This window comes from Eptesicus fuscus, chromosome 13 (assembly GCF_027574615.1).
Source record: "Eptesicus fuscus isolate TK198812 chromosome 13, DD_ASM_mEF_20220401, whole genome shotgun sequence".
Lineage (NCBI taxonomy): Eukaryota > Metazoa > Chordata > Mammalia > Chiroptera > Vespertilionidae > Eptesicus > Eptesicus fuscus.
The window spans coordinates 32,008,820-32,022,001 of NC_072485.1; the positions used below are offsets into that span (position 1 = coordinate 32,008,820).

At 36.5% G+C, this 13,182-nt stretch overlaps 1 protein-coding gene across 11 annotated transcripts in view; it reads left to right on the forward strand.

Moving 5' to 3' along the window:
* Window positions 1-13,182, forward strand: part of DLG2 (discs large MAGUK scaffold protein 2) — a 1,173,098-nt gene that overhangs the window by 689,447 nt on the left and 470,469 nt on the right. For all 11 annotated transcript variants that reach the window (XM_054725747.1, XM_054725750.1, XM_028128522.2 and 8 more), the window contains one exon: window positions 544-680. In XM_054725747.1, coding sequence (XP_054581722.1) covers window positions 544-680 — 137 coding nt within the window. The remainder of the gene's footprint in view (window positions 1-543; window positions 681-13,182) is intronic.

Genomic DNA, 13,182 nt, shown 5'->3' on the forward strand with positions numbered 1-13,182 from the left:
ATTACTACTTAAATCCCAATGTCTCTTCCTTGTGGCTCTTGTCTCCAATTTGGGGAATTTTCTAACAGTTGTACTTTTCATCCTGAAATTTCAAGAGTGTCTAGGTCTGTACCCAAATAATTCTCTATGCCAGAGTAACAGCAACAATGAAGATGAGCCCACAGACTCAATGTGAGCAGAAATGTACTTGTGTTTTGCCTGGCTCACGTAGGATTTCACACTTTTGCCTGATCCCTATTTTGTCCAATCACCCAGTAGGATCTGATTAGCTAGGGAACAACAAATAAGTGTACAGTCATAAAGTAGAACAAAACTAAGGGCCACAAGGGATTGACTTCAAGAGCTTTGGCTCGACTCATTGGCATTAATCAACAAGTCTTCAAATATTTAAAGAAGAACAAATCAACCGAAGTAGAACCCTTGCTGTTATTTATCACTGTTATAATAAATTGAGGATTAAAGTTTTTAGGCTGTTGAAATGTGCTAATTGCATTTTCTTAAAAAAAAAAAAAGGCTTTCCTTTCTCTGTTTCTTCCCCCATAGGTTTAGGCTTCAGTATTGCAGGAGGTGTGGGGAACCAGCACATTCCTGGAGACAACAGCATTTATGTAACTAAAATCATAGATGGAGGAGCTGCACAAAAGGATGGGAGGTTGCAAGTAGGAGACAGACTACTCATGGTGAGTGTGACTCAAGCTAAACTATGTGCATATTTATAAAGCTCCTTTCCCAGTGTAGGAATCTTGGTTGGTTCAGGCTCTCATAACGAAATACCATAGACTAGATAGCTTAAACAACAGAAATGTTTTCTCATAGTTCTTAAAGCTGGGAAGTTCAAGATCAAGATTCTGGCCCATTCAGTGTCTGGTGAGGTCTCTCTTCCTGGCTTGCAGACATCTCTCTTCTCTGTGTGTCCTCACATGGCCTTTCTCGATGCTTGTGCTGAGAGAAGATCCCTCTGTGTCTCTTTCTCTTCTTCCTACACCACCAGTCCCACCAGAATACATCTCCACCCTTAACTCATTTAATTAATAACCTTGGTTACCTCCTAAATACCCTATCTCCAAATACAGTGATATTAGCAGTTAGAACTACAACATATGAATTTGCAGGGAAGGGACACAATGCACTCCAGAGCAGTGATCATGGGCAGAAATAGAAAAGAAGGGAGAGCATGTTTTGTGGTAAGAGATCTCAAAAGTACACATATAATTGTATATGACTTGTTGACATTTTAAAAACGGAAATCTAAATTATCACCAGTTTTCATAGATATGCAAGGCACAGAGATTTTAGGTTGTTTTTCTAAAGCAATCCATCTCCTATTAGAAGGAGGTGCTTAAGCAGGACTACTAGAGAGGTGGGCTTTGCATAACAAAGGGAACTGCCAGGTGTACTGATAAAATATATTTTTATATCTCTTTGTGGTCCATTGTTCAATCACTGTAGACTCAGTCCCTACCTTCCAAGAATTCACATGTGGAAATGGATCCCTTCCTCCTCTCCCCTCAGACAGCGTTGCAGCTATTATTATATTTGCCAGCTGCCCACATGCTTCAGGAGCCTTACAAATGATTGATACCAACACATGGCCACTCTTCTAAGCCCTGGGATTATATGCTAAACTACGGTAACATCAGACAATGATAAGCAGTGAAACAGTTAAGATTTCACTTAATAAAACTACTTCATGTCCATTGACACTTTTATATCAAATCTATAGGATAATAATCAAATACCAAAAATTAGTAGACGATAGCTCTCAAGTAAGATACTAGTAAGTATATCTAGGCTTATGTCTGCCCTTAGACAATAGAGCCTCTAATGTATGTCTGTTAGGAGCCATTATCTCCAGCACTTTTGTGAGAAGTGTTTGGGAAGGACCAATATATACAGTCTCAGAATAGTAAATTCTAGGACAGGTGCAAGTTTGTAGGTGGAACCTCAAAGTTCGTTGTGCCTACTTCCTTGCTCTAGACAACTTGTGTTTAGTCTCACTCTAATTTCATAGTTGTCAGTGACTTTTGTATTGAATTATTTAGACAAGACCTTTAAATATTCTATTTTAAACTTTATTATTGATTTTATAGAGAAGAAGGGGGAGAGATAGAGAGAGGGAGAGAGAGAGATTGATTGCCTCCCATACATGCCCCAACCAGGATTGAACGTGAAACCTGTGTATATGCCCTGACCAAAAATCAAACCCACAACCTTTGGTGTACATGACGATGCTCCAACCAACTGAACCACACCAGCCAGGTCTATAGTATTTTTTATATTTATTTGGCTTTAACTATTTTCCATGTACTTTTAAAAGTGCTTTCCTAATGGCTTATTTTATATAAGCAAAAGGAAACTGAGGTATAGAGAGACTTACTTGCTAACTGGTCATATAGTTAACAATGGGCAGAACTGGGTTTCAAATCCAGGCAATCTGGCTGGCATCCATGCTTAAAACCACTAAGCATGGTCTTGCATTTGTTTCCTAGAATTTATCAGTCAGTTCTTTCCTTCCTTTAGTTATCATTCAGTCATTTCATTAATTCCTTTGTTTAACAAGTAACATATTGTGCACCTTTGATTTCCCAGCAATAACCAGTACTCTGGCAGGAGTAAACATATGGCAAAAAAAAAAAAGTAGCATTAATGACTTTAGTCAAAGTTGCAACTTATGAGTGTTTGGCTTTTTTACTACCTGAAGTTATTATCATTTTATTTTATTTTTTTAAAACCAATTTATTGAGGTATGGTTGGCATGTAAAAAACTGTACTGTACACATTTTATGAACACAACTCCATGAGTTTAGGGATAGGTATACACTCATGAAAACATATTATTATGATCTCTGAACACATAATAATCTGGCCACTCAATGTATATCCTATATAATAAAAGGCTAATATGCAAGTTGTCCCCTTGACCAGGAGTTCGACCAGCAGGCAGGCTAGCCAACCGCCCATGTCCCCTCCCCCTTGCCAGGCTGGCCGGACCCCACCCATGCATGAATTCATGCACCGGGCCTATTTTATATATATATATACTGAGTGGCCAGATTATTATGTGTTCAGAGATCATAATAATCTGGCCACTCAGTGTATATATCCATTATCTCCCAAAGTTTTCTCCTACCTTTGTAATTATTACTATTATTATCAATATAATAATTATTATTTGTGTATATATGTGCTAAGAACACTTAACATAAGATCTAACCTAAGTACATTTTAAATATATAATACAGGCACTATGCTTAATAATAGAACTACCATTTTTATTCTTAAGACTTTCTGAATGTTCATGTTTGTTTGCTTTTTTTTTTTTTTTGCCTTTCATGTAAAAGCTGGTTCTTATGAAGTTGTGTCTTTTGAACCAGAACAGTGTTTTGGGGGTGTAGGTCCTAACAAATTTATTTCAAGAATATAAACTTTATTAGTTGTTGACTTGGGAATGAAATAAACTGAGATATCCATCTCCTGCATAGAGCTAAATTGAAATGAGGAGGACAGTTTCATTCTAAAGTAATGACCATCATAGATGGTTACGATGTGACCCAGGACTCATCATTCTTCTATAAGAGTTTGGTTGTAGACAACTCTTCTGATATTTCTTCAACCGCTGCTATTGAAATATCATTCTAGATTTGTGTTCTGATTTCTTAGGGTTCCATTTAAATTTCTAGCTTTATTTTCAAATTCTTATAAAAACTTGAAGTCTAAATAATTCTGTCAAAGGATTTTCCAGGCAGCATGCTATTATTTTATTACAATTTTCTCAATATTCATTGTAGATACAATGATTTCAAAAATAGCTGTGACATAATCCTTAACTGTTTGAGTGTTAAATAAAGAATAGCTTTTAAAAAAATGAATCTTCAACAATAATAGGCCTCTCCCCTCTTATGTAAGGAAAACCTAATTATTACTTCCAAGGCAACTGTCAAGCTGAATTTGGAAATGAAAGAAAATGATTCATTTTATAATATTCTGAAAGAAAAATTACCACGAGGGAGAGAATAAAGAAAATAATCATGGGAGCTACCCCAAAAGACCAATTATCTTATTTCACCCCAAAAATATTTATTAATGCTCTCCCTCTGTCATTTCTTTTCATCTCCTCTTCCCTTTATTACCCTACATTCATGTCTTTTCATCTTCCTCGTCTTCTACTCTCCTCCCCCAAAAGAAATATGAATAATTTAGGTTCTGTGATTTACCACCTGAACCACACTCTATAGTTTTCTCTAAATAGCTATTCTTTTTTCTAAAGTAATTTATACCACTTCTTAGGAAAAATCCCCCCTATATTATTCATTCATAGTTCTGTAAAGTAAACTGATCTGAAATGAATCTCCTTTCATTTCTTTAGACTTTTGTGGCTGGATCACCACACTTTAGAAAGTCTCGCAACATCTGCCCTTCAGTGAAAGCAATGAAATCTCAGTCCTTAGTATTATTCTTTTTTAGACTCATTGTAATAACTCTTCCAGTTACCCTACTAAAATAGCTGAGTTATACCATATATATTTGGTACATTTTTCCTTATGTACTTGATAAATCTCAGAAATGAAGTTTCTATTTTAGATATTATCTTGTTCCAACTCTTTTTGGTACATCAGAATCTCACAGAAAAGTAGGAAGTAATCTCTTACCTCTGCTAGGATATGCTAAGGATGGAGAACTTATTGCCTCCTACAAGCTATTCATTAGATACTGACTGTCATTAACAATTTTTCCTTAAAATTATAGCAAAATATATGTACCTATACATTTCTGTCTTTATTCATAGTCTTGTCCCTTGGAAAGGTGAATACTAATTTCTCACCCACATTTGTTTGAAAACTTATATCTGTCACTTCTTCACTTCTCAGTCTTTTAAGATGTTTTACACATTTTTCTCTCACTCCTGCAGTAACTTTTCCACACCTACTTATCTTCCATAAGTAGATTACCCATTTAACAAGACATTTTTTCTTTCTTAATATGTTATTCCTCTATCTGACTTTACATTATTTTACTATAAGAAAAAATTATCCTGCCTATCACATATGAATAAGCTTCTTAGTTTTTCAGATAAGATATGTATTTAATGTCAGATCTCTCTGTTGTTTCATGGGTCAACCAGATATTCTCTTTATCAAAATAATAATTTTTAAATTTGTTCCTGCTGCTTGACACTAATCATTCACTAGAATAGTGCTTTGTTTATTTTGTCAAATGACAACGACATCTGATTTTTGCAGATTATACCAGTAGATTCATGTTATAATCTCAGACTGAATAGATTATCTCCTGGCCCTGAACTTTATGGGACAGATGATCAGAAGTTAACAGTGATAATTTTCAAATTCTTTCACAGATTTTTATATACACTTGTTTTTGTAAGCCCTACCAAGGAGAAACATAGAGCCATATATATTACAGAAATGCGATGTTGTTCATCTTTTCCTTCACAATACCAGAAACTTTGAATTTAGTGTCTTCTGTCTGTCTTCTCTGTAGGGATAACCTGAGCTGTTAATTGTCAAAGCCCCTTGTAATTTAAACTTCATAATCTTAGTCTCTTTTACCTATAACCTCTGCTTGAAGTTTGAAAAAACAAATAAACATAGTGAGAGAACTTTTACATCTTTTACAGAGAACAAGTCTGTATGGGTTTGTTTGTTTTTAATTCTTCTTAAAGGGAAGCAGTAGACAAGGGAAATGGTAACACAGGAATTGAAGTAAGATGGAAAGACAATGGACTCCTAGATAGGATAACTGGATTCAAGTTCCAAGCAGCTAGCACTAACTCTACCTAATTGACCTTGGCAAGTTATATACATCTTTGGTCTTCTATTTTGGCCTCTTTACCATGGCAGCATTGCCTTAAATCAGTACTTTCCAAGTGTATTTCAAAACACCAGTCTCATTACTGACTGTGTCACATGAAAAGGATCTGTGGTCAAATAAATTTGGGAAATTCTGCAACTTGTATCTCATCTCTCTTGGAAATTCTCAATGAACTTAGCACATTAAAGAGTTTGTGAAGTCAAGGAACTAATTTAACTTTGGTTAATACTATGATTTTCAAATATATTTTATTGTGGAATTCTTTTCTTTTGGGGGAGGAGATAGTTTCTACTCTTTATTTTCTTTTGAAATTTTTTTTTCAATTACAGTTTACATTCAATATTATTTTGTATTAATTTCAGGTATACAGCATAGTGGTTAGATAATTGTATACTTTACAAAGTGTTCTTCTGATATTTCCAGTACCCACCTGGCACCATACAGAGTTATTTCAGTATTTATAATTTTATTCCCTATGCTGCACTTTACATCCCCATTACTATTTTGTAACTACTAATCTGTATTTCTCAGTCCCTTCACCATTTTCACCCAGTCCCCAACAATCTCCCCTCTGGCAATTGCTGGTCTGTTTTCTGTATCTATGAGTTTGTTTCTGTTTTGTTTGTGGAACCCTTTTCTTAAAGTAATGTTTATAAAATACCTGTAACTAGTGTTCAGTGGAGTGTACCCTGGGATGTGCTGTCTCTTATTCCAAAATTAATATCCCATGGTAACAGGCAATAAATGGATTTAGGGAATGTGGATGGAAACAATACAATTTTCTCAGTATTAGCTATAAGGACCTAAATTATTATTTTTGGTAGATTTATAAAATTGCTTAGTTTCATCCAAATAGTAATAAGAAAATCATCTTGAAGACGATGCAAATATGTAGAAATTTTCTGAATAATGAACAGTACTTTCATTAGTTAGATCAAACTTAGATAAGAACCAAAGGTTGTACTCTCTGTGCACATGGCTGTTTCTTACCACCAACACACTCTTCCTCTTAAAAATGTATTTCACCTACTGCATTCCACACAGTCTTCACTCCAACACTTGAGAGATGGATGGGGCAGTCATTACTATCATTCTTATTTTCTAGAAAAGAAAGTTGGAACTCAGAGAAGACAAAATAATTTCTAATATTGCATAATTACTAAATTGTGAAATTAAGTTCAGACCTAGAGATCCATGTCCTAAAACCACATTCCTTTCACCAGTTTACTCAACCTCTCTGGTTCTCAATCCTGATTACACATTTGAATAGTGTGCTAAGGTTTTGAACTCTGTGGATCCCCAGGCTTCAATCAACCCTGAATAATCAAATCAGGATCTCTGGGGTAGGAACACACTTTATTTAACACAGTTTTTTTTTAAGTTTTCCAAATTGTTCTAATGTGCACCTAGATTACGAACCACAGTCCTACCTTACCTAATCACATCCTAGCCTGCTTTGCTGCTGCTTCACTGCTTCTCCTGAGGGAGTCTTTGGTGGAAATGGGCATTTTATCAAGCTGGTACAGCATCACTGAGCAACTTCCAGCAATGGGCTGACAGATATTTACAGATAGTTCATCTTTAAAACTCTGTCCCCTGACGTTGGAGTCACTTCTGAAACAACACAAGAAAAAGAAAAAAAAAAAAAAAAAAACACTGGATAATTATTTCCTGGACTTCCTTCTAACTTGTCTCAAATGAAATAAAATTACAATGAAATGCAATTGCAATGACATTTTATGTAAGGTTGCTTTCTGGCTTATATATAATTTAATGACTCTGTTTCTGGAACTTGCTCATAGTTTTCATATATTGGTGCCTACTACAGAGTGGTGGTTTTAAAATTATTTTTAATAACATACCCCATCCATAAAACATAAAAAGTTGCCTTTAATATATGTATATTTCTCTACTTTAAATTGCATACATATATAACTATGCTAATATATGGTACATATTTTAAAACATACACAAAAGTGGAAAGATTAAGATTAATGTGGTAAATATTAATATAAGTTCAAATATTTCTTCCTGTACCCAATGAGGTCCCAGGGGCTCATTGTGGTGACCACTGCTACAGAGGAAGCTGGAGTCAATCAACACATCACTGTCAATCTCAATCAATCTCTCTCTCTCTCTCTCTCTCTCTCTCTCTCTCTTCTCTCTCTCTCTCTCTCTTTCTCTCTCTCTCTCTGGAATAAGATTAAGAGATGCATCAATAATTAGGGTAGAAAGGAGAAATGTACACTGTTGGAGCTTTCATCTTGTTTCTTATAAGCTGATGTGACCCGGTGCTCATGTTCTGTGCCAGCCTCTCATCCTTATATCCTATGCCTGACACAGAATGAGTGTCCCATAATTGTGTTGTTGGTTGAATGACCTTCATTCCCTTTCTTCTCTGACTCGACACAAATGTAAAATATAAACTCAGTACAAATGCCTCATTCTCCCTATAAAATGGGGAATTTTGATCACTTTTCCTTTGGTTATTTTTTAACTTATTTAGCTTATTATTTCAACACTTATGAAGTGCCTAGTATTAGTGTATCAGATGGGGGGACGCAAAGATAATAACTATCTAATCATTGCCCTGGAGTTCAGTCTGTGAGGTGGGAAGAGGCACTGCAGGATGAAGTGCTATGGAAGGGGGTGATCATTTTCACAGAAAGAACCCTGCACAGAAAGAAACTATTTCCACTAGCAGGATCGGGAGAAGCACTATGTCTGATTATGATGTTTGATTACTATTTATATACTGCTTTTTATTATACAGTGTTTTTTTCACATTCATGCTATCATTCCTTTCTTGTAAACACAAGTAATCAACCAATAAATCAGCATTACTCACATTTTACCTATAAGAAAATGATCAGTAAACATATTAACTGACCAAAATCCATGAATCTAGGAATTGAAACCCAACTCTATTTTCAAAATTACTCTCATTATACCAAGTTGACTTTATTTCCAGAAACACCTAAAGTTAAAATATGGCAAATTATTTTTAATAAATGTTGGTCAATTCACTGGGCATGAAAAATCACCTTCCTTCTTTCCCATTCCAATTTCCATCATGCATGAGATCTTGCTGTGTGTGTTTCATAATGAAGCCACTGTGCTTAGTTTATGTTCCTTCTTATTTAAACTTCTATTCTTGCTCATTAAAAAAAAAATAGTTAATTTCATTTTAGCAATAACTAATGCATGCTCATTGCTAAAAAGAAAAATAAGAAAATATTTATTATTCAAAGGTAACCATTATTCGAGTTTCATATTTATTCATAGTTATTTTAAAAATCAATTTTTCCATAAGAATTAATTTCATTGTCCTGCTGAGATTTTAATCTTTAGTTTATGCACATTTATTTTTATGTCATTGACATCAGTACATTAGGTTGGTCTCCTTTTAAATTTATCATACAATCTAGTGATTAACGACTTTGTCTCCTTTTTAAAAAGTTAACTTTGGAGTTTGTAATTTTTTTAGTGTTTCTAGAGTCTCACATTTCCTCAGGGTATGTTCTGTGTAACTTTATGTCCTCAATCACCTCCCAGTTTGCCCAACCCCTTGGTATTCCTGAGTGAATATGGGAAGGTCATGATCTCGCCACCAGTACTTGGATCATTCCTCCTTAGTCCCACCCTCTCATGCCCCCACACCCCCTGTCTTTGTACCGTCACATATACAGGGACAGGGTGTCCCAAAAAAATGTATATACATTTAACAGCTGGTAACTCAATTGATGTTTCTTTCTTTTCTGATTTAACCCATTAGAATTAATAATTATTCAAACTGTGTATACATTTTTGAGGGACACCTGTATATGTGCTTACACTCATTTGAATTCTCACCACACTTGCCATGTTCCCTCTGACAAGTCTCCTAGCACCTCTTCCTTCAGCTGGTTTGCCCTCTTTTATCTGCATCGTCCTCAGATTCAGTGCTCTCTCCTCTATTTGAGAGGATGAGTCATCTCACCTCCAACCTCTCTTTCTTGGCCTCAGTCCAGGGTCCTATTGCATATGTCCTAATGGACATACTGCACATATATGTCCTCCCCACCCCCACCGTGTAGTACACACACTCTATGGAAATACTTCATTCAGATGCACTTGATTTTTTTTTTTATAAAACCAGGCCAGTTGCTCAGTGTTCACCATTATAGGCAGATACTCGGTGCAAAAGAAAAGAAAAAAGACAATGAAAAACAATGACAAGAGCAACTAGCCAATCAGTATAATATCCCTTCTCTCTGCGTACAATCAGCTCCAGCTGTAGGCCCTTTATCTTGAGGGTTCATAGAATGCACACATGTAATTAACCCAAATAAACCCACATTTGTGAAAAACATTTTGAAGACTTCAGCACAAAAGAGCACTTTTTGATCCAGATCCTGTACTATTCTGAATTTTTTAAACACACACAGAAGCCTCATCAACAGTACCCCAATTAAATTCATCAGTTCACAGATGTTTACAGGAAAATGCTCAGCACAAAATTTCACCAAGAATTTCTGTTTCCTGGGAAAAGGGATGGATGATGACAATAGTAATGCTAATAAGAGCTACCATTAATAAGTACTTCAATGCACCTGTCACTTTACATAGGTCAGTGCATTTAAATCCAGTGATTCTTACCATACCTATTTACACATGTCAAAACTGAGGCCACGAAGGTGAGATAAGGTCACACAGCTAGAAAGTGCCAGGACAAGGACTCAGATCCAGGTCTGTATGACACAAAAGCATGTGCTCTTAATGACTGCATCCTGTTGGCAATATCACACCACTCATTCCATGTCTAAAAGCTCTTTAAATTTTCCAACACTTCCTTGTCACAAATAAAAACAGACTGACCTACCACCATTATAAATTACTCCCCCAATGTCCTCTCTTTCCCCACTCCTCACCTCCACCCAGTCTTCATCTGCTTTCTGGTCTAAAGATGTTCCTTGTGGTCTAAGAGTCTGTCACAAAATCATTCTCAGAAAACATACTTGAAGGTACCATTTTCAAGACTGTTTCACTGCCCACCTTAAAAATGGCAAAAATGCAACTTAATAAGCACTGCCCACACCTCTTTTTCATGGGTAATCTAATAGACGTGTGCTTTCTGTACCCTGGGGAGAGAGACAATGAGCCCTTGTCGAAAACAGAGCTCCTGTGCCACGTATAATTTAATCCAGGTGGTTTCTAGCCTTTGAGTCTTTATTCCTTGACTTGTCATCCCCTCTGAGTTTTGCCAACAAATTCCTCTTCCATTTTGTTTTATCAATATACAGGGTGTTCCCCCCACCCCAAAATGTATACACACTTTAATAGCTGATAGCTCAATTTTGAAAATGAAATGTATTCTAATAAACAGGGCCTTTATAATTATTCAAAGTGTGTATATACCTTTTGGGGGACACACACCCTATAGGTGATGCTGGGGCCCTTGGTCACGATATTCAGAGCCACCTTAAGTAATAATTTTTTGAGATAAAACATCTACTTCAATACACATTTTAAACGACTGTATATGAGCATCATTTGTAAATAGTCATTATTTAGGTACAAGTGATACTGTCCTAAAACAAGTGAGCAAATATATAAGAAGGTCTCGAAGAGACAGATATATCCAGCTATGATCCATTTCATTTATTTATCTTTTAACTATGACAGTATATTTGGATGATGCAATATAGTCACCACTGTATTGAGGAAGAAGTATAATGATTACTCAGGTTTATGTAACACTTTGGAATTTATGTTCTATATGTAAACTTGGAAGGAGACTCTGTTCTCTTCAAGGGAGAAAGAATAGATGGTGTTAGCCTGGGTTTCAATGAACCAGCACTCAAGGGCAGTCTCATTTTCATTTTTCAGGAGGACTATAATCCAACGGATGGCTTTGCCCTTTGGAGGCTGTGTGGCCTATTTGTTGCAAGCTGGCCTCTTTAAACATCAGTTTTTCTCATCTGTAAAATGGCCCTAATTATTCATGCTTTCCTCACGGAGCTATAACCAGGATCCGTTATATGATTTCTGTCAGAATTTATACATAATACACTGAAAACATATGACATGCAGATTTCAAATAAATGTTAGCTATTATTATTATTACTGTTATTTTTTTTCTCTATTACATAAGGGCTGCCATGATCAACTGTGTTTCCATACCTGTAGTCCCTCTACGTTCTCACTTTCTGCATGGACCCATTCTATCCATTCATTATATAAACAACTGTATCCTTAGAATGTATTAGAAAGTGAGTTTCAGGGAAGCTGGGACTTTGTCTGTCTGGAAGAATAAATATACCGTAGATCAAGCATGTCAAATGTGTGGCCCGCAGGCCACATGCCTCGTTTATTTGGTCCATGTTAGCCATTGAGTCTGACATGCTTGCTGTAGATAAATAGTTAAAGCGTGGTCTCTGGTGCCAAACTGACTGGCTTTTAATTCTGCCTCTACCACTTATTAGATCAATGACTTTGGCAGATTTCTTAACCTCTTGGAGACATGCTTTTTTCATCTATATAATGAAGGTAATTATAATAGTTACCTCATAGGTTGTTGTGAGGTTTGATTATTTTAATATATGTAAAAAATTTAGAATAGTGCCTGACATGTAATACAGGCTATAGAAGTGTCTACTGTGATCGTCATTCTTATTATTTACTAGGGACCTGGTGCACAAAATTCATGCACTGGGGAGGGGTTCCTCAGTCCAGCCTGCCCCCTCTAACATACTGGGAGCCCTCAGGGGATGTCCTACTGATGGCTTATGCCCGCTCTCTGTTGGAAGCAGACCTAAGCCACAGTCTGGCCTCCCTTTGCGGGAGGTGACCAGGCTGATCAGGGGAAAGCACCAGCCCCATCACCCCGCTGCTGCAGCCACCGCCAGTCACCGCAGCTGCCAAGGTATTTTCATCAACACAGACTCCAGTCCCTTCACCATGAAAAAATTACAACTTTCTTTAGTCATTTTCAAGATGTGTCTTTCATAGGATATGACATTTCTTCTTTATTTTTCTTTTTATCCTCACCTGAGGATATGTTTCCATTGATTTTTTCCCCCTTCCCTCTGACCCCAGGCTCGGCCCCTGCCCAAGCCTAAAGCCTCTGCCCGAGGCTTTAGGCTTGGGAAGCCCCCCCCACCCCGCCCCTCCAATTGCTGGCTGGGAGTGACCTGGGTGCCGAGGAGGTTCCTGGGACCCAGGTATGTATGCAAATTAACCACCATCTTTTTTTAGTTAATTTGCATACTCACTCTGATTGGTTGTGCATGTAGCGGAAGTACGGTCAATTTACATGTTTCTCTATTATTAGGTAAGATTGCTATATCTCTAATACATAAAACAGTGACTGAC